Source organism: Natator depressus, chromosome 6 (assembly GCF_965152275.1).
Source record: "Natator depressus isolate rNatDep1 chromosome 6, rNatDep2.hap1, whole genome shotgun sequence".
Lineage (NCBI taxonomy): Eukaryota > Metazoa > Chordata > Testudines > Cheloniidae > Natator > Natator depressus.
The window spans coordinates 123,254,607-123,273,066 of record NC_134239.1 but is presented as its reverse complement, the minus strand read 5'-3'; the positions used below and the strand labels follow the sequence as shown (position 1 = coordinate 123,273,066).

The 18,460-nt window shown below is 55.8% G+C and overlaps 1 protein-coding gene across 1 annotated transcript; it reads right to left on the bottom strand.

Moving 5' to 3' along the window:
• Positions 1-3,283: 3,283 nt before the first annotated feature.
• On the bottom strand, positions 3,284-6,468 carry BMP4 (bone morphogenetic protein 4). Its single transcript, XM_074957223.1, has 3 exons — positions 6,286-6,468; positions 5,178-5,554; positions 3,284-4,237 (listed from the first exon to the last, which is right to left on the bottom strand). The coding sequence occupies exons 2-3, from the start codon at positions 5,545-5,547 to the stop codon at positions 3,402-3,404; spliced, it is 1,206 nt and encodes a 401-aa protein (XP_074813324.1). The 5' UTR covers positions 5,548-5,554; positions 6,286-6,468; the 3' UTR covers positions 3,284-3,401.
• Positions 6,469-18,460: the final 11,992 nt, after the last annotated feature.

Sequence of the window (18,460 nt, the reverse complement as noted above, 5' to 3'; positions counted from 1 at the left end):
CATAGGCCCTCGGCCTGCAGTCTTTTTTCAGGATCCCCGCTATCTTCAGACACAATTTTGGATTGCTGGATTGCTTTCCGATGTCTATCCGCACATGTAGTGCTATTGTAGCCCTGGTGGTCCCAGGATATGAGAGAGACAAGGCGGGTGAAGTGATATCTCTTATTGGACCAACTTCTGTTGGTGAGCGGGACAAGCTTTCAAGCCCCACACAGCTCCTGCCAGACCGAAAGAGCACTTGCGGAAGCTGGAAAGCTTGTCTCGCTCTCTCTCGCCAACAGAAGTCGGTCCAATGAAAGAAATTACCTCACCCGCCTTGTCAGACAGATAGATAGATACTGGCATTCACCCACATATTATGCATTAAAATCCGCTAAGTGTTTATAACACAGTCAAAGCAATTGTGCAGTAAGTGTAAAAACGCTCCTTGGCTATTTGACCATTGCTTATTATAACCGTGCGTGGGTCAAACATGGCCTTGAAGGTTTTGCAGCCCAACCATTGCAGGGCTGGGCTAGGGCCGGAGAGAGACCAAGGGAAACCCACCTGAAATACAGGGCTGCAAAAGGCATAACAAGCTGGGGGCTTAATTGTGCGCCTTACTCCAGCAGCCTCCCTGGGAGGGCTCGCCACCTGTGGGCTGAAGCAGGTGCACCATTCTGTGCAGCCCCAAAGCCCTACTTTGTGCCAGGCAAATGCAGAAAACCAACAGGAAGGCAGGCAGGCGGGGGCAGGCTGGTTTTTATAACCCTGCCCATGCTGCAAACACAGGGCTCTGCTTAACTGTACTGCATTCCCCTCGCCGGCCATCCTCCCAGGACAACTGGCCCCAGCGAGCTGAAGCAGGTGGATAGGTGTGGGCCTAAAAAGGCATTAAAAAAAAAAAACACCCCACCTCTGACAGGGAATTTTTAAACCAGCGCAACACCCACCTCTCCTCCCCCTCCGAAGCTCTTTCTTGCCAAGCTGGGTTTGCCGCTGCTCCTGGGCCGGGGACCGGAGCAGCTCCGCCGGCTCCGGAGGCCGTTGCCCCGGGGGGGCCCGCCCCAGCTGGGGTTATCTCCCGCCAGCCCAGCGGCGCAGATCAGGGGGGCGGGCTGGAACTGCCCTGTCGCCCCGCTGCGAGGCGCTTCCCCCCCGGAGCTCCGGCCACTTGCAAATGAAATTCTTTCTTGGGCAGGGCCCTGCCTGCTCCGCCGCAGCCATCAAAGGGCAGGCAGCAGGTCGCCGCCGCCCCGGGCCAGAGATCTCCCGGCTCAGGACAGGAATGAGGGAGGGGGCGACCCAAGAGAGCCTCCTGGAGCCCAGCGCCGCGCCCTGGCTCGCAGCCACCCAGCCCGGGGAGCTCCCCTGCGGGCGTCAGTCCAGCCACTGTCGCAAATCGGGCTGCTGGGCTCCGTGTCTCCCTGTTGGGGCTGCAGGGGGCCGGGCCGGGCTGGCTAGCGGGGAAAGACGCTGCAGGACCCGGGGGGGCGGGTTGAACCTGCCCGGGGCTGTTGGCTGGCAACAAGGAGCGACGGGTGCGGGCTGGGGGCAGAGGCAATCGGGCTGCCTGGGGGTCAGGGGTCGGTGTGAGCAACCCAGCGGGGCCACTGTCCCAGCTCCCCGCGATCGCGGCCGCGGCTCGGCCGGTGTCTCTGCGCGCTGGCAGCGGATGACTTGGTGGGGGGAGAGAGGGTGCAAAGCATCTGGATGAGCTAGTCCCGGGCCTCCCGCTGCGAGCCCTGGGGGCTCTCAGATCCCGGGGTCTGAGTCCGGGGCGGTGCTGAACCTCTCACAGGCAAACAGAATAAACCCGTGTCCCCCTCACCCCACCTTCCTCCCGGGGCTGGCCCGAGGGGCGAGCAGGCTTGCAAGGGTTAAGGGAGGCGCTGGCCTTTGTTTTCCACGCAGCCCAAAGGGCTGGGCCGTTAACGAGGTAAATGCAATTCGCAGGATTTCACGGTAAATTCCCCAGCCCCCAGAGCTGGCTGCACAAACAAGCCGCGTTATCCGGTCCTGACAAGCCGCCAGCGAGGCTTGGGGGAGCGGGAGCAGCTGAGTGAGCAGCGAGTGGGACCCACGCCTGGCCGGGGCTGGGGGGATTAGTTCAAGTCCCAGGCGCTGGTGGGAAGCGGGCACCGCCGGCAGGCGCGGGGGCAGAGCCCGATCGCTCCGGATCGGCCCCTGCTAGACCCAGACGATGAAAGCAAAAGGGGGCCCGGGGGGTAAAGCCCCTCTTGGCGGGGCGTTTTCCAGCGCGATCGCCCTGGCCTGCTCGCGGCTCTGATCCGGCCTCTCCACCTGCCCTCTCCGGGGAGCGGAGGGCTTGGCAGCCTGGCTACGGCTGGGCTGGTCGCTTTCCACCCCGCTGCCCGCTTCGGCAGGCTGGAGAACAAAAGCGCCCCGTGCCTCCCCCTGTCCCTGTCCCTTTCCCTGGGGATACGTCCCCAGCTCGCGCCGTCCGCCCCGCTCCCGGCGCTCAGCGGGCTGCAAACTGAACCCAGCTTGCCAAGAAAACCTCGCCGGAGCCAGGTGACGGCGGGGGCGGGGAGGGGGAAATCCCCGGGAGTCAAAGCGAGAGCAGCCCTAGAAACACCTCCCCTCCAGCCCAGCGCCTGCACTCCTGCGACGGGGCCTCGCCGGGCTCTTGAAACCGAGAGGGTGCTTGAGTTTTACGCGCATCCCCTCCCCTTCCTTGCTGCAGGAACAGCCGCAGGTAGGGATTAGCAGAGCCCAGGGGGAACTGCTTCCGAGGTTCTGGAGGGCCGGGGCAGTGCAAGCGGGTCTTCAAAGGCTCATGCAAACCTTCCAAGAAAGCAGTCTCCAGCACCGCCTCCCCTCCCCCTTTTCCTTCCGCGCCCCCCCCCCCGAAACAAAACCTCGAATCGCTTTGAACGCGGGGGGGGGGGGGGGGCCGGAGAGGAAGGGATCACAATCCCCGCCGGTTTAGCATAACCCCTCGGGTAACTCGGCCCCGCTTTTCACATGCATTTTTTTTGCAAACGCTTCCAACAGGTTAGCAAGGCAAGTGTCACTCCCCGGGGCTGGGCCTGCCCCACAAGCCCGAGTTCCCAGGCTTTCCCCGCACCCCCACGCTGCCAATCACCAGAGAGAGACTATATCTATCTCTATATACTTAAATAAAGATCATTTTCAATGGGAAGGAGCCGGCTCCTGCTCCGAGCCCCGCCCCAGCCTGTCCCCCCTAAGGCGCCGGCCCACGGTGCCTTTACCTTTCAAATAATGACTCACTGTCGTTTTTTCTTTTAATATGTCGTTATAAATATATTTTGTCAAAATATAGGATCATTATTGTCAAACCATTTGCACATAAAGTCATAAATAAGGTCAAGGTGAACGTTTAGTTTAAGATCAGGGTCCAGCGGGAACACGCAGTCCTGGGGAGGGGAAGGGGGGGGTTAACGGCACCCGCACCCCTCCACCACCATCTCCTGGTAGTTTTTCAGGACCACTTTGTCGTACTCGTCCAGGTACAGCATGGAGATGGCGCTGAGCTCCGTGGGCACGCAGCAGGCCTTGGGGATGCTGGCGTTCACGGAGTTCACCAGGGTTTGCACGATGGCGTGGTTGGTGGAGTTGAGGTGGTCGGCCAAGGGGAAGGGGCAGTCCCCGTGGCAGTAAAAGGCCTGGTAGCCCGGGGGGGCCACGATCCAGTCGTTCCAGCCCACGTCGCTGAAATCCACGTAGAGCGCATGGCGGCGGCAGTTTTTTTTGTTCTTGCGGGGCCGCGGGTGCTTGGCGCTGCGGCGGGCCCGGCGGGTCAGTGCGTGGCCCCTGCCGTCGTGGCTGAAAGTGACCAGCAGCGGCCTCAGCTGGGCCCAGTCCCCGCCTCCTTGAGGTAAAGATCGGCTAATCCTGACGTGGCTCCCCGGCCGGGCGGGCTGCAGCGGGGTCACCTCCACCGCCAGCCCGTGGTTGGGCTGCTTGTCCTGGGTCCAGCGGAGGACGGCGGGGCTCACGTCGAAGCTCTCCCACCGGGACACGTTGTGGTGCACCAGCCGCGTGTCCAGCAGCCGGGTGATCACCTGCCCGCGGGCCGGCAGCGGCTTCATCACTTCGTAGATGTTGATCCGGTGCGAGCCCCGTTCCCACGCGGGGCTCTGCGCTTCCAGCTGCTCCCGGTACAGCCGCAGCTCGGCCGAGGTGATCACCTCGTTCTCCGGCACGCTGCTGAGGTTGAAGAGGAAGCGAAAGCGGGGGGTGTCGCTGGGCCCGGGGAGGGTCTCCAGATGTTCTGCAAGGAGCGGGGGGGGGGGTAAAAACAGAGCGTGTGAACGTTTGGGGGAGCCGAGACACAAGGCCAGGTGAGTCAGGGCACACGGCTCCTCCCTCCCGGCCACGCTGCTTCACCTGTCCCTAGCCCCGCACGGAGAGAGCTCAGCCCTCCAAAATGCAAAGTAGCAACATTCCCCTCTCCTCCCCCCTGCTCGCCAACGCATCATTTCCACGCCTAACCAGCTCCTGCCCCGGAATCCCGCTTCACCACCGCCGGGCCGTATTCATACAGATTTACAGACGGGAGTGTTTTAAAACAAAGTTTCTTTAAAACACTTGTCCTTCCCCCTCTCCCCCCCCCCCCGAAGGATCTTGCTCACAAACTGTGCCCAGCGATTGGGAAACACAGAGCCGTGCCTTGTTGATCCCATTACTGGGGGGGGGGGGGCGGATAAATTCCGACACAGCAATGATGCCGGTGGATTAATAGCTCCGCTTGACTTTGGAAAAGAAACATCCGCTACGAAACATTTGGATCAGATTACAAGGCCCTATTGAACGAACCTCACAAACACGCTGTTGTCGGTATTAAATTCGAGAAGGTTTTTTATTTTCTTTCTTTTTTAAAAAAAAAAAGAGCCCAAGCAGGCAGCGATCGCTTTAATATCTCAAAACAAACACACACGGGACGCGATGGGGGGGATCTCGGTTACTCCGGAGTTGAATCCGGAGTGAATTCCGTGGGAGCTCGGAGGGGCTGACACGAGTCGAAACCCGGAGTGACGGGAAGAAGCAAAGCAGCCCTTCACACCAACGGGTCAATTTCAATCTCCGCGCAGGATGCTGGAAAACGCAGCCGCGGGACTAGCCCAGACCAGCGGGCCGGGGGGAGTCCGCCTTCAGCCGATCCAAATCCCGACCGCTTCCCGACGCCCCCACCCCAGGGCTGCAGCACTGACCTTCATGGTGGAAACTCCTCACGGTGTTGGCCCGGCTAGTCGATCTCTCGGGGTACCGCAGGCTGATGTCCTGCAGGCTTTCCTCCTCTTCCCCGGACTGCAGCCGGTAGAGGTCCAGCATGTACGCGGGGACGACGGCTGCTTTGCTGGGCTGGGGCCGCCTTCGGAGCCCGAACATCTGCAGCAAACTCGCCTCGAAACCCCGCAAGAGTTCATGGCTTTGCCCAGAGCGGCGTCCAGATCCTGCTTGCGCCTGGAGTTCTGCAACTTTCTTCCTCCCCGTCTCGGGTATCAAACTGGCATGGTTAGTACCTCCTAGCAGAACTTGGCATAACAGAATGACCATCAGCATTCGGTTACCAGGAATCATGGTGTCTCTGGGGTTTCCAAAAAAAACGCAACAACAAACAAGGAGGGTCAAGATTAAAAACAGCCACCCCACCCCACCCCCCCAAAACCCGAGCCAGCAGCGGCTGCGAGCGGCAAACGCGTCTCAAAGGCGAAGGAATCGCCTGTAATGGACTCGCTCGAACTTGTTTACAACCGAAGAGCCCCCACAATCAGATAGCCGCTATCCGGCTCATCTGCTCGGTCCCTGCTATCTTCGCAGTGATCTCCGCCTAACTTCTTTCAAGAATAAACAGTGAACATTGGGCTTAGATGGAATTTCTCCTCTCGCCTCCTCCCCGACCCGACGGATCGCTGGAGTGCAGCTGATCGGGGGCCGGGGGGGGGGGGTCTCCACGAGCCTGGATCACAGGGCAGAGGGAAACAAAAAGTGACTTGGTCCCTTTTATTATTTTGCTGGCGCTGTCCCTTTGAAGTGTGGCTGCGGCTTTGCCGCGGCCTTCAAGGGGTTTTGAGAAACGAGACATGCCAGAGAGGAAGGGGGGGGGGCAAGTGACTTGAATCTAGGGTCACTGCGAAGGTAAGACAGAGAGGAGGAGAGTCTGAAAAGTCCCCGATCTGTTAGCAGACGCGCCTGGGAGGGGGCTTGCGCGTTACAGTCCGCGAGGGGTCAACCCCGGGAGCGAGGGGAGAGCAGCGAGAGACGTTTACACCACTTCCAAGCCCAGGAGCAGGAGGAGAAGGAGAAGGGGCTACTCACTGACAGCAAACAAGGCATGTAAAAACAGTCCATGATTCTTGCCAGCCAATCTGGAACAAACGGGTGGAAAAGCTCAGGGGCTCGGAGGCGCTTGGCTGCCGGGGCTGGGACTGCGGAGCGGCTCCGAAAATGAATATTTGAATCCAATGAGCCTCCAAAGCGGACTGGCTCTGTTTTTCTTCCAGCCCATGAGAGTCACGTGGCCCCCAGTCACTCCTCGCCCCGCTTGTCCGTCACAGCCAGGCACCGCCCACTGGGCTCCAAAAGGGATGTCCCGCCCCTCCGCCCCTGTCAATCTCCTGGCAAGAGAAACCTCCTCTTGCCAAGGGGCAGTGGCTGCCCTGGTCCTGGCACTGCTGAAATCCCATGGGTGGGGATTGAGGGTGACTTCAGTTTAAAGCCCGATCCTGCTCCCACTGGAGACCCCCCTTCCCCTTGCACCGACCTTGTGCGTCTAGAACTGCAGTGCTCGAGCAACTGCCCTCCCAGCCCCACCCTGACCCCACAACATCCCCACTCCCCCCAGGCCAGCCCAGCCCCTCCTCCCCGCTGCAGGCCGGCTACCACGCTTTGCATCCTTTGCAGACGGCTGCGCTTGTGTCATGTGTGAGTGCAACCCAGGCGCGATGGGTCTTTCCCAGCAGGTCTCCTCCTATAGAAAAGTAACCCCCCTCCACTGAGCGCACATTTCCCCAAGCGTTACAAAATAACCCTAGCAAGAGGACCAAACGCATGGAGGGTCTCAACCCTTCCCTAGCCTGCAAGAAATCTTGCCAGCATTAAGTTAGATGGGGGGGTGGAGGTCAGTCAAATCCCGATGTTCTTAACAAACCAAGGGAAGGATTTGCCAATAGGGCAGAGGCCTGTATTGCTGGGATTAGAGCTCCCATCTGAGTTTAAAAACACAAGGAATAAAACCCAAGGCATGGTCAATTTCATCAGCGCCATAAAACAGTGGAAAACTCACTAAGCTTTCCCTAACATCCAGCTTCCCATGAGTGGGGCACTGGGAAAGTCGTCTTAGCTTCTAGGAGCAAGTCAAATATGAAATAGGCTTTGGGATCTGGTCCTCCCCCACCCCTGGGTTTGCACGGGGGTGTTAAGTTAATTCTTACCGCTACATGCGGGCTTCGGCAAGTTCCTTCCAAGAACCTTACATCTCAACAGCTCAAGTAATTTACAGGCGTGTAGGGACGCTGGAAGCATGAGTCTGTCATCGGAAAGGGCCTATTCAAAAACATTACACAGTGTCAAGGCAAAAACAGGCCAACACCTTTCCCAGCGCTCTCAGACCCAACGCCTGTGAAGCAGGGCCAAGCTCAGCCATTAGTTCATCAAGGAGAGCCACAGATCCCAGCTAGTCCACGCCAAGGCAGAGAGAGGTCCCCACCCATATGAGCCTGGGACCAAACCCATCCTAGCAGCTGATTCTGTCCTTCTCTCTCGCCCACCGCCCCACTTCACCTTGGATATTTCACTTGCCCCCTTGGATCGCTTTTGTGAACTCGCTAAAGGAGCAATACAAAAAAAAATCCTTTTGGACAGGAAATAGAGCCGATTCACCCAGCAATTCCGGCTCAGCGCTGCCCTGAAAAGATAAAGGGCTATTTAAAGGAGCGATCTCCCTGGGGACTGCAGGTGCAGGAGCGTTATAGGTGTCCTCGTTCAGGGCTTGCTGAGTTTTAAAAATGAAACACTGACATTTTAAAATGCAGGAGTGAGGGGGGTTATTCCGTAGTAACTCCGCGATTGAAGGAAAGCAGGTAAAGCCCCCGCTTCCTCCAAGTCTGGAAGGCAGGCTCCTCAGTGACATGCGATTGAAAACAAAGAGTTTAGAGGAGACTCTAAGAAGTGTGAATAATGAGATTTCAGATGGTCCAGATTGGGGACGGCTGGGTCTGGCCCTTCCCTTGAAGCCCAGGATTGTACTTGTAGAACTTGTTACCTGCGGGGAGGGAAAAATGCCCCCTCCCCCCCTCCCCCCCCCCGCCGCGATCTAAGGCAGCGGAGCCAGGCGGCACTCCGAATCCTCAGGTCCCCTTTCGCCATCGAACCACGCTCCTCTGTGTCAGAACTGGGCAGATGTCTAAGAGATCAAACCAAAGCGGATTGGAACGGAATCACCCGAAATCAAGTCGCACAAAGAGAGATTTCCACTCCCCTTTCTCGCCGCACGTGCTTTTTACTCCCTCTACCCGTCCGTCTCCTCCCCGCACCAGGAGCATCACATCTGAAAGCCTCGGAAATCCTGCCGGGTTTAGCCAAGCGCACAGCACCCTCGGCGAGCAGCTGGAACCAGGTGTAACCTGCGCTCGCCTGGCAAGAACCAAAGAACGGGCCTCGGAGGGGGGGGTGATCACCCCAAGGAATATGCGGGCTGGGGGGCGCACAAAGATGAGTCTAACTATGCTGATATTGGACACCCCCAAGGATCACTCATGACACTGCCTTTGAAAGGGAACCTGGGGAATAGCCTCCCCCGCACTAGAGGCGGCAGAGTTTGGGAATGAAAAGCAGCCGCAACTGGGATGGTTAAAGATCTGGTCTCTCTCCCTGCTCCCCACCAGATGGGGAAAGTGGCCTGGTTACCCCCAGGCCAGAGTCAGGTGTGCGGGGGAGCAATGCCCTTGGGTGTGACAGGGCAGGTGGTGCCGCCCCAATCTCTTACCACAGGTCCATGCACTAGCATGATCCTTGGCACGCTCTGCTGGAGGGTGCAGGAACCAGGGGGGCACACCAGCAATCTGGGGAGGTACTAAATCGGAGGTGGGCAAACTACAGCCCGGGGGCTATATCCGGCCCTTCAGACATTTTAATCCGTCCCTCGAGCTCCAGCTGGGGAGCGGGGTTGGGGGCTTGCCCCACTCTGCGCATGCCAGGGCTCTGCACGGCTCCCAGAAGCAGTAGCACAAAACACCCTCCACCTATGTGTAGGGACAGCCAGGGAGCTCCGCACACTGCCCCCGCAGCTCCCATTGGCCAAAAGCCACGGCCAATGGGAGCTGCAGGGGCAGTGCCTGCAGATGGGGCAGAGCCGCCTGGCCGCGCCTCCACATAGGAACCAGAGGAAGGACATGCCGCTGCTTCTGGGAACTGCTTGAGATAAGCACAGTCTGGAGCCTGCACCCCAAACCCCTCCCGCACCCCAAGCCCCTGCCCCAGCCCTGATTCCCCTCCCACCCTCTGAACCCCTCAGTCCCAACCTGGAGCACCCTCCTGCATCCCCAAACTCTCATTGCCAGCTCCACCCCAGAACCCGCACCCCCTGCTGAAGCCCTCACCCCATCCCGTGCCCCAACCCCCAATTTTGTGAGCATTCATGGCTCGCCATACAATTTCCATACCCAGATGTGGTCCTCGGCTCAAAAAGTTTGCCCACCCTCGTACTAAATGCTAATCCCACCACTGAGGGGACACCCCAGTCAGCTACCAGCGGCACCCTCAGTCCTTGCTAAAGCCACTTTGCCTGGGTATGCACCAGAGCCAGCTTCAGAAGTCAGTGTCCTCTCTCCCCTTCTTCTCTTCCTTTCCCCCTCCCTCTCCCACATCCCTTCCTCCCACTTTGCCTTCCCCTCCATGGACCAGGCTAACCCACACCAGCCAGTTCACTGGGCTACTGCATGCAAGTCCTGGGAGCTCCCATCAGCCAGCTGTGAGGATGTCACTCACTCCCCCCACGGCCAGGCTGGACTAGCAGCCCACATGCAGTGGCGATCCAAAGGATGCACCCACTACCTGCCGCTGATTGGTGTACACTTCAGACACCAGTACATAGAGACTACCCTGATCACAGTAACCACTCCAGCTGACTGCTCCAACCAGGGATGGACCCACCCCTCAGAGTTCAACCCCAGATCCAAACTGTCCTGAAGAGTGGGTGGCTGGGATCTGGGACAGACGTGCCAAACCCACAGAAAAAACACAGACATTGGGCTTGTTTCTGGCTTAATTGGCTCGTGAGTTGCTTGTTGGCTAGTTTTTGGCTTGTAGCCCAGAGGCAGCGAGTTCTATCTCCACGTGGTGCCTTAGCACCAGCAATATTCAGAGCCCAGGGGCCCAGCTCCACCAATCTTTGGAGTCAGGTGTCCCCCCCGGCCCCACCTGCCACCGCCCCTATGTCTCCCCCTTGTGTCCCCCGGCCCCCTCTTGCTGCCCCGCCCCACGCCTCCTCGGGCCCCAGAGCAGAGCATCCCTGCCTCTGCCTCTTCCCTGCCGCTCCATGCTGCCTCCCTGCAGCAACTGCTGCCCCAGGGTCCTAGCGCGCCCCTGCCGTCTCGAGGGGCCTCCCAGGGCCTGCCCTTCCACCTCAGACTCTTCCCTTTTCCGGCGCGACCCTCCACCATCACAGGGGGCCCCCCGCCCACAGTCACCGCTCCCGCCCCACGCTGGACAAGGGGCAGCCCCATCCCTCACCCCCACTGAGGCTACAGTCAGGGGCAATAGAAGGGGAGGAGGCGCACGCAGCTCCCCCGGCACCCACCCCGGGGGAGGCGAGGGAGATTCCTGGACCTGAGAGGGGCCCTAGGAGCACATGCAGTGACAGTGGTGGGGGTGAGTGTGCTGCTGGGGGGGCGGGAAACGGGGGCTCCTCCCCCAGAGCTCACTGCTGCCGGCAGGGAAAGGGCTGGGGGGAGTCCTCCTCTCTGGCCCCTGTCCCGGAGCAGCCTGCCTGCCCCCCAAACTCACCCCCAGCCCTGTCCCACCCCAGAGCCCACACCCCCACCCAGAGGTCCCCCCCACCGCACCCTCAACCCTCTACCCTAGCCCTGAGCCCCTCCAACACCCCAAACACCTTATCCCCAGTCCCAGCCAGAGCCCTCATCCCCCCACACCCCAACCCTCTGTCCTAGCCCTGAGCCCCCTCCAACACCACAAACCCCTCATCTCCAGCCCCAGCCAGAACCCTCATCCCCCCACACCCCAACCCTCTGTCCTAGCCCTGAGCCCCTCCAACACCCCAAACACCTTATCCCCAGTCCCAGCCAGAGCCCTCATCCCCCTGCACTCCAACCCTCTGCCTTAGCCCTGAGCCCCCTCCAACACCACAAACCCCTCATCTCCAGCCCCAGCCAGAGCCCTCATCCCCCCACACCCCAACCCTCTGCCTTACCTGTGAGCCCCCTCCAACACCACAAACCCCTCATCTCCAGCCCCAGCCAGAGCCCTCGTCCCCCCGCACCCCAACCCTCTGCCCTAGCCCTGAGCCCCCTCCAACACCACAAACCCCTCATCTCCAGCCCCAGCCAGAACCCTCATCCCCCCACACCCCAACCCTCTGCCCCAGTCCTGAGCCCCTCCAACACCACAAACCCCTCATCTCCAGCCCCAGCCAGAGCCCTCGTCCCCCCGCACCCCAACCCTCTGCCCTAGCCCTGAGCCCCCTCCAACACCACAAACCCCTCATCTCCAGCCCCAGCCAGAGCCCTCATCTCCCCACACCCCAACACTCTGCCTTACCTGTGAGCCCCCTCCAACACCACAAACCCCTCATCTCCAGCCCAGCCAGAGCCCTCATCCCCCACACCCCAACCCTCTGCCTTAGCCCTGAGCCCCCTCCAATACCACAAACCCCTCATCTCCAGCCCCAGCCAGAGCCCTCATCCCCCCACACCCCAACCCTCTGCCCTAGCCCTGAGCCCCCTCCAACACCACAAACCCCTCATCTCCAGCCCCAGCCAGAGCCCTCATCCCCCCACACCCCAACCCTCTGCCCCAGCCCTGAGCCCCCTCCAACACCACAAACCCCTCATCTCCAGCCCCAGCCAGAGCCCTCATTCCCCCTCACCCTAACCCTCTGCCCCAGCCCTGAGCCCCCTCTAACACCACAAACCCCTCATCTCCAGCCCCAGCCAGAGCCCTCACCCCCCCCCCGCACTCCAACCCTCTGCCCCAGCCCTGAGCCCCCTCCAACACCACAAACCCCTCATCTCCAGCCCCAGCCAGAGCCCTCATCCCCCCACACCCCAACCCTCTGCCTTACCCGTGAGCCCCCTCCAACACCACAAGCCCCTCATCTCCAGCCCCAGCCAGAGCCCTCATCCCCCCACTACCTAACCCTCTGCCCCAGCCCTGAGCCCCCTCCAACACCACAAACCCCTCATCTCCAGCCCCAGCCAGAGCCCTCACCCCCCCTGCACTCCAACCCTCTGCCCCAGCCCTGAGCCCCTCCCACACCCCAAATCCCCCAGCCCCTGACAGAGCCCTCACCCCACACACTCCTATTCTCACCCTGAGCCCCTCCCATACCCCAAACCCCTCATCTGCCGCCACACCCCACAGCCCTCACCCCTGCACCCCCTGCCTCTGCACACCCTCCCAGAGCCTGCATCCTGCACCCCAATCCCCTGCCCCAGTCTAGGGCCTGCACCCCAGACCTCCTCCCCCACCCAAACTCCCTCGCAGAGCCTTGGGCAGGTGGGGTGGGAGTTTGGGGGGGCAGAGTTTGGGCGGGGGCGGGTTCTGGGCACCACCAAAATTTCTACAAACCTGCCACCCCTGGTTGTAGCTTGTTACTTCTTTTTTTTTTTATCAGCTCCCGGCAAGCAGGAGCAAGGTGAGGAGAGAGTCGGGGTGCCCAGCGGGCCCACCTCAGTCCCAGACTGCAGGCCGGGGGGATCTAGTCACATAGAGAGTTGGGTTCTTAGGGATTGGCTTGTTTTGGCCTTGTTTTGAAATGGGATTAGCTTGACTTTTGGCTTATTGTGAAAGCCGGGGTGCTTATTTACCGCACGAAAGTTGGGGCAACTGTGATCGGGCCGGGGGCGGGGTGAGTGTTGGCTCACCACAGACATAGGCCAGCTGCACCATTCAGATCCGGACTTCAAGGCAGTTCACATATGAGATTTTGGGTCAGACCCAGCTGTACTTGTAACAGGGCTTCCCCTCCAGTCATCTTGGAGGTAGTGAACCCCCCGGTAAGAGCAGGTGATGGACGATGTAGCTTTCGAACGGCAGGTCTACACTGATGGGGGTGTGTAGAGTACAGACACGCACCCCCAGATAGCGTGGGTCTGAAGAGCAGTGTAGACACTGAGGCGCGCCTTAGGCTAGCAGAGTGCCCCATACCCTAGGGTCTGTACCCTACCCAGCTCCCTGCTCACCCAAGCAGGGCGTCCCATGTCCACGTGGCTAGTTTTAGCAGCGTAGCGTCCTGCGGCTGGCGCCTTTCGTTGCAGCATGAGTACAGCCTGCTCTCCATAGGAAGCCATAAGTGTCAACAAGGCACAAGTCTTCCTTAGCGAAGGGACTTCCACCTACCGAGAGAAAAAGCAGACTGGACCGCCACATCAGAAACAAAGGAAACGCCACCAGCTCCGTTCTTTCAGACATTGTCCCATAGTCATAATTCAGCGATACCACCAAGCCCTGGCTTTGGGTCGAGGAACATGTGCTAATAGGGTGACCAGACAGCAAGTGTGAAAAATCGGGAAGGGGGTGGAGGGGTAATAGGCGCCTATATAAGACAAAGCCCCAAATATTGGGACTGTCCTTATAAAATCAGGACTTCTGGTCACCCCATGCGCTATCCAGTTCTATCCAAAGGTCTAAAGCTGAAAGAGACAGAGCTATAGCCAGAGAAGTGGCCATGGATGATTTCATCTCAAGGTTCTTTCATCCTGTTACTTGCAGTTAGCCCGGAAACTGACTCTAGTGTTGTCGTACTGATCTCTTGCATTGCAGATGTTGCTTGGCACAGTTTCAGTCAGCCTTTTCACACATCAATACCTAGCATTGACGGCAGTGGGAAATTTGCTGCATAGAGATCCAGGACCTGAACCTATGGTTTCAGCCACCTAGGAGGACTTTGGCCTTCCGTGCTACAGGACCACCTACATTTAATAAGATAACACAACCTGAAACAAACTCAGAAATGGCAAGTGTAAATCAACACATCCAAGAAACCCCCGTGTCATTGTGCCCCACGTATTTATGGAGTCGGAGCTGAGGATGTGATGTTACATACCATAGCTGCAGTAATACTACAGAGCTAAGATAACATTGCTTTTTTATTTTATTTTTTATTATTATTTATTCCATTTTCTGGAGCTCATTCGTGGCCCACGCATTACAAATGTCTACTGATACCACTGAAAGTACGTGTGTGGACAAAGGGCAGTGCTTACATTGAAATACCCCTGCTTTATTCCTAAACCGCTATTTACTGAAAAGAAACATCTTTTTGGCAGAGTATTTGATCTCGGAACCCATCAAAGCTGGTAAAAGATCATCCTAACCATTTCAAATGTGTCACACTGCACATTACTCATAGCAGGGGGAAACCATTTGAAAAGTAGCTACTGTGCATCTCATTAAAGTTAAATAACATTTTCATTGAAAATGTTCCAGTCTATAAACAAAGGCTAGTCGAGTGCCTATATAATTCTGCTTTTAAACCGGTCCTCTGGATTTGTAAAATAAACTGACTCTCAGCTTCTGTGGTACAAGCAAACAAATCTACAATGAACGAATTTTATCCCGCTTGTCCAAATAGCCAACTCAGATTTTATATAACTAACACACAAGATCCATGTTTAGTGAAAACATTTGTCAGCCTAAGCAGTTTAATCTCTTTACATAGCTCCTAGTATCTTTTGCGAGTGAATTGGCCTTTTAAAGCGAAATCAAAGCATTTTGCTTATGCCCCTCAGATAAACCATGCATCTGTAAGGGGACAGTCGGGGACAGAAATCCAGGAGAGGATGGTGTGGTTTAGGTTCTTGTCTCTAAAACTTGTGAAAGTCAGGGGGTGTTTCAGTGGCTTATTGGTTATTAAAAAGAGTTAGTCATGGAGGAAACCTGTGCTGTTTAACTTAGCATTTATTCCCTAAGATGTAAATACATAAGTCCCAAACCACAACAGAAATAACCATTGATGGAAATAGTGTACCATTTACTTAGGGGACTGAAATATATTCCTACAGAGATTGTATTTCCTTACACCCCTGGAGGCAAATTCATCCCTGCTGTAGCACCCCCTGAAGGCAATGGAGTTACACAAGGGATGACTCTGGCCCATGCTTCCTAAGGAGCAAAGTGTGATATACAGTCAACCTGAAACAGAGAATGTCAAAATGCAGCTAAAAATAAAAGTTAGGAAGGTCAGGAAAGCAAACATTGCTTAATTCAGAGTCACAGCTACCTTGTGTACTTTAATGATCCACCAAATCTAAAACAGGAGCTGCTTCATCTAAGCCATACAAATTGCACACAAACTTCAGAGGGGTTCAAGTCTCGCATATTTGAATGAGGTTCCTGTCTGGAATTTCAGCCTTAATTGTGCTGGAGATTCTGCAGACAGAATTTTCCTCTCTGACCTCAATGAACTGCCTTCTGAGGGGCACCTGCACATGGGCGCACTGCATAGCAAGACTGATGGCCTTGTTTGGAGCGGAGCACGTACAGACTGAGATCTTTAGGGTTGCAGTCTGCAAACAATGCCAAAGGGAAAAGAGATGAAATCCCACCAATACACACCCCGACCCTGGACAAATGCACTGCCTGACAACACTGAGAGCTGACTATGGACTTAGATTCGATGTGATGCTGCATGCTACCAACGATTTCATTGCTGCCTGCAGAGGCCACCAGTTGAGGACCTTTGTCTCCTTTCTTTTTTCAATCCGTAGAAGAATCCAAAAGACAAAAATGATCCTTTGCCCTCATGATCATGGATTTGCTCAGGACTCCTTTCTGATAAAATCCCAGCCCTTAATACTTGTGTGGTTTTTAGGCATAACTGGCCTGATTTGACATCTGTTGGAGTTGTGGATGCCCAGTCCCTCTGGAAATCAAGCCAGCTCAGCTCTAAGGCAATGCTTTCCCCTAATGACAGCAGTTCAGAAGATGCCTCTGGACTCAGGCAGAAAGACCTTCCCAAACCAGTTCTGGCATCCCGAGTTATTTTTAGAGCAGCTGCACCTTTTGGGCTCTGAAGTTTGCAAACAATCTACCTTGTGCAAAACTTGTCCCACCAGATTTGTGCCTGAGCAGAAACAAGCTTAAAAATAAAATAAAATGAAGTCACATGTCACAGATGTTTTAATGGCCTATGTTAGGAGCAAAGGCACTGACTTTTGTTTTTGCCAGTGGGTGCTCCTCCCCGCCCCCTTTCTTGTGCAAGCGGCGGGTGGGGCCTCGGGGCAGAGCCTCCAGGGGAAGAAGCCAAGTGGGGCGGGGCCTCAGGATGGAGGGGCAGGCCGGACGTCAGGGGGAAGGCCGAGCAGGGGCGGGGCCTCGGCGGCTGAGCACAGGCAAAACAGAGAGCATGGCCACGGTCCGGGCACCGGGGCCCAAAAAAGATTAATCTGGCTCTGCAGATGCTGAGCACCCCCTATTTTTTTTCAGGGGGTGCTTGAGCCCCGGAGCACCCATGGAGTCGGTGTCCATGGTTAGAGGAACAGATGCCCAGAGTGTACCGAGTTGGAATCTTCATCTTTTTCTTTGTAACTGGCTAAGCTTGTCAAGTAAAACAAAAGGAACTGAAAGAACAACTCCCATGAGCTGCATACTTTCCTTCCAAAGTAGCTCATAATTAGAGACTATACTACAATAAGCTAGAGCAAGTGTACATGCTTGAACGGCAAGTGGGATATATTGAACAACTCACTGATTTATTCAGTATTCTTCTGAACTTTCTAAAGCTGGCATATCTCACAAGTACGGGGCGTGACAAATACAAAAAGAAACTCGGGCTTTTCCTGATATACCCAAGGGACCTGATTCTGAGCCTACTTTGGTTTTATAGTAAAATAACTCTTTTGGCTTCAGTGGAGTAACTGGTGCTTTACACCAGTGCGACTGAGAGCAGAATCAGGCCCCAGGTTGCTATATTATTGCAAGCCATTTTTTACAGCTACGGTTTGTATACAAAAACATCATGCTGGTGCTGAAAACGGTAGAAATATGCACAAAAATATCACTTTTGGTAGTCAGACACATTGTCATTGAAACAGCAGGTTTGTTCGTTTTCTTGGATTTCGTTCCCTTTTTTTTTTTTTTTTAAATACCTGTTCAGACGTTGGATTGTAAAGCGTCTGCCCCTAAAGATGTTTCCCTAAATTGTCTGAATACATTTAGCAGTTTTTCGTGCTGGAGGAGCTACGTTTTCCCTAAAAATAGCTGTCTCGATAGCACTTTGAAGTTGCAGTTGTTTCCCCCCCACTTCCCAGGCTTCAGAGCCCGAGCGCCAGCCTGAGCCACATCATCTACATTTTTAGCATGGTCGTGCAAGTCGAATTGGCCTGGGAGGCTCTCTCCTGGGTGCGGTGTAGACGTACCCATAGTGCTACCGTCAGACAAGTAATAACATAAAGCTAAAGTCATTTCTCAAGGCCTGATATTAAAATTCCCCTGAACTCTGTTACAAACATCTTTTTAAATCATCCGTCGTAACATCATCTACACCTTGCTTGGTTTCCTTGATCAGTGTTACAGGGAGACCACGCATTGCTCCCATGCAGTTTCTTAAGTGAAATGGCACTTTTAGACACACATCCCCACTCTATTAATCCCCACTCAATCAAACCACAACTCTGACAGCTAAAAAGTAGCTCCAGAAGGTGAAGACCCCAGTCCTCGGGTTCTGAAATAGTAGCTGGCACTAATAAAGAATGTCATTCTTCTAACATATACCACAAGACTGAAGGAGAGTGATCACTTTAGATAAGCTATTACCAGCAGGAGAGTGGGGTGGGAGGAGGTATTTTTTCATGCTTTGTGTGTATATAAAAAGATCTTCTACACTTTCCACAGTATGCATCCGATGAAGTGAGCTGTAGCTCACGAAAGCTTATGCTCAAATAAATTGGTTAGTCTCTAAGGTGCCACAAGTACTCCTTTTCTTTTCACAAGACTGTATGGCTATCTAAGATAAGCAAATTCATGTTGGATCCATTGAGTCATGGGTCCTTTTTAAGACTACCACAAGCTTTTGGCAGCATCTTTAAAATCCCATTTTACTATGCCTCTCGCACTGATATGTGGCTTTGTCTGAATTCCGCTATGACACAGATATTTACATGCTTTACTTTTCCTTACTGTCTGGGCACTGATGCCAAATTTACCATGTCATACTACCATGGAGCACCAGTAGGGTGCTGACATCTGTCTTTGTCCTTTAATTGTGTCTTGAGATCTGTTATCACCAAAAGCGTTAATGATTTCAAACGTTAGAGCA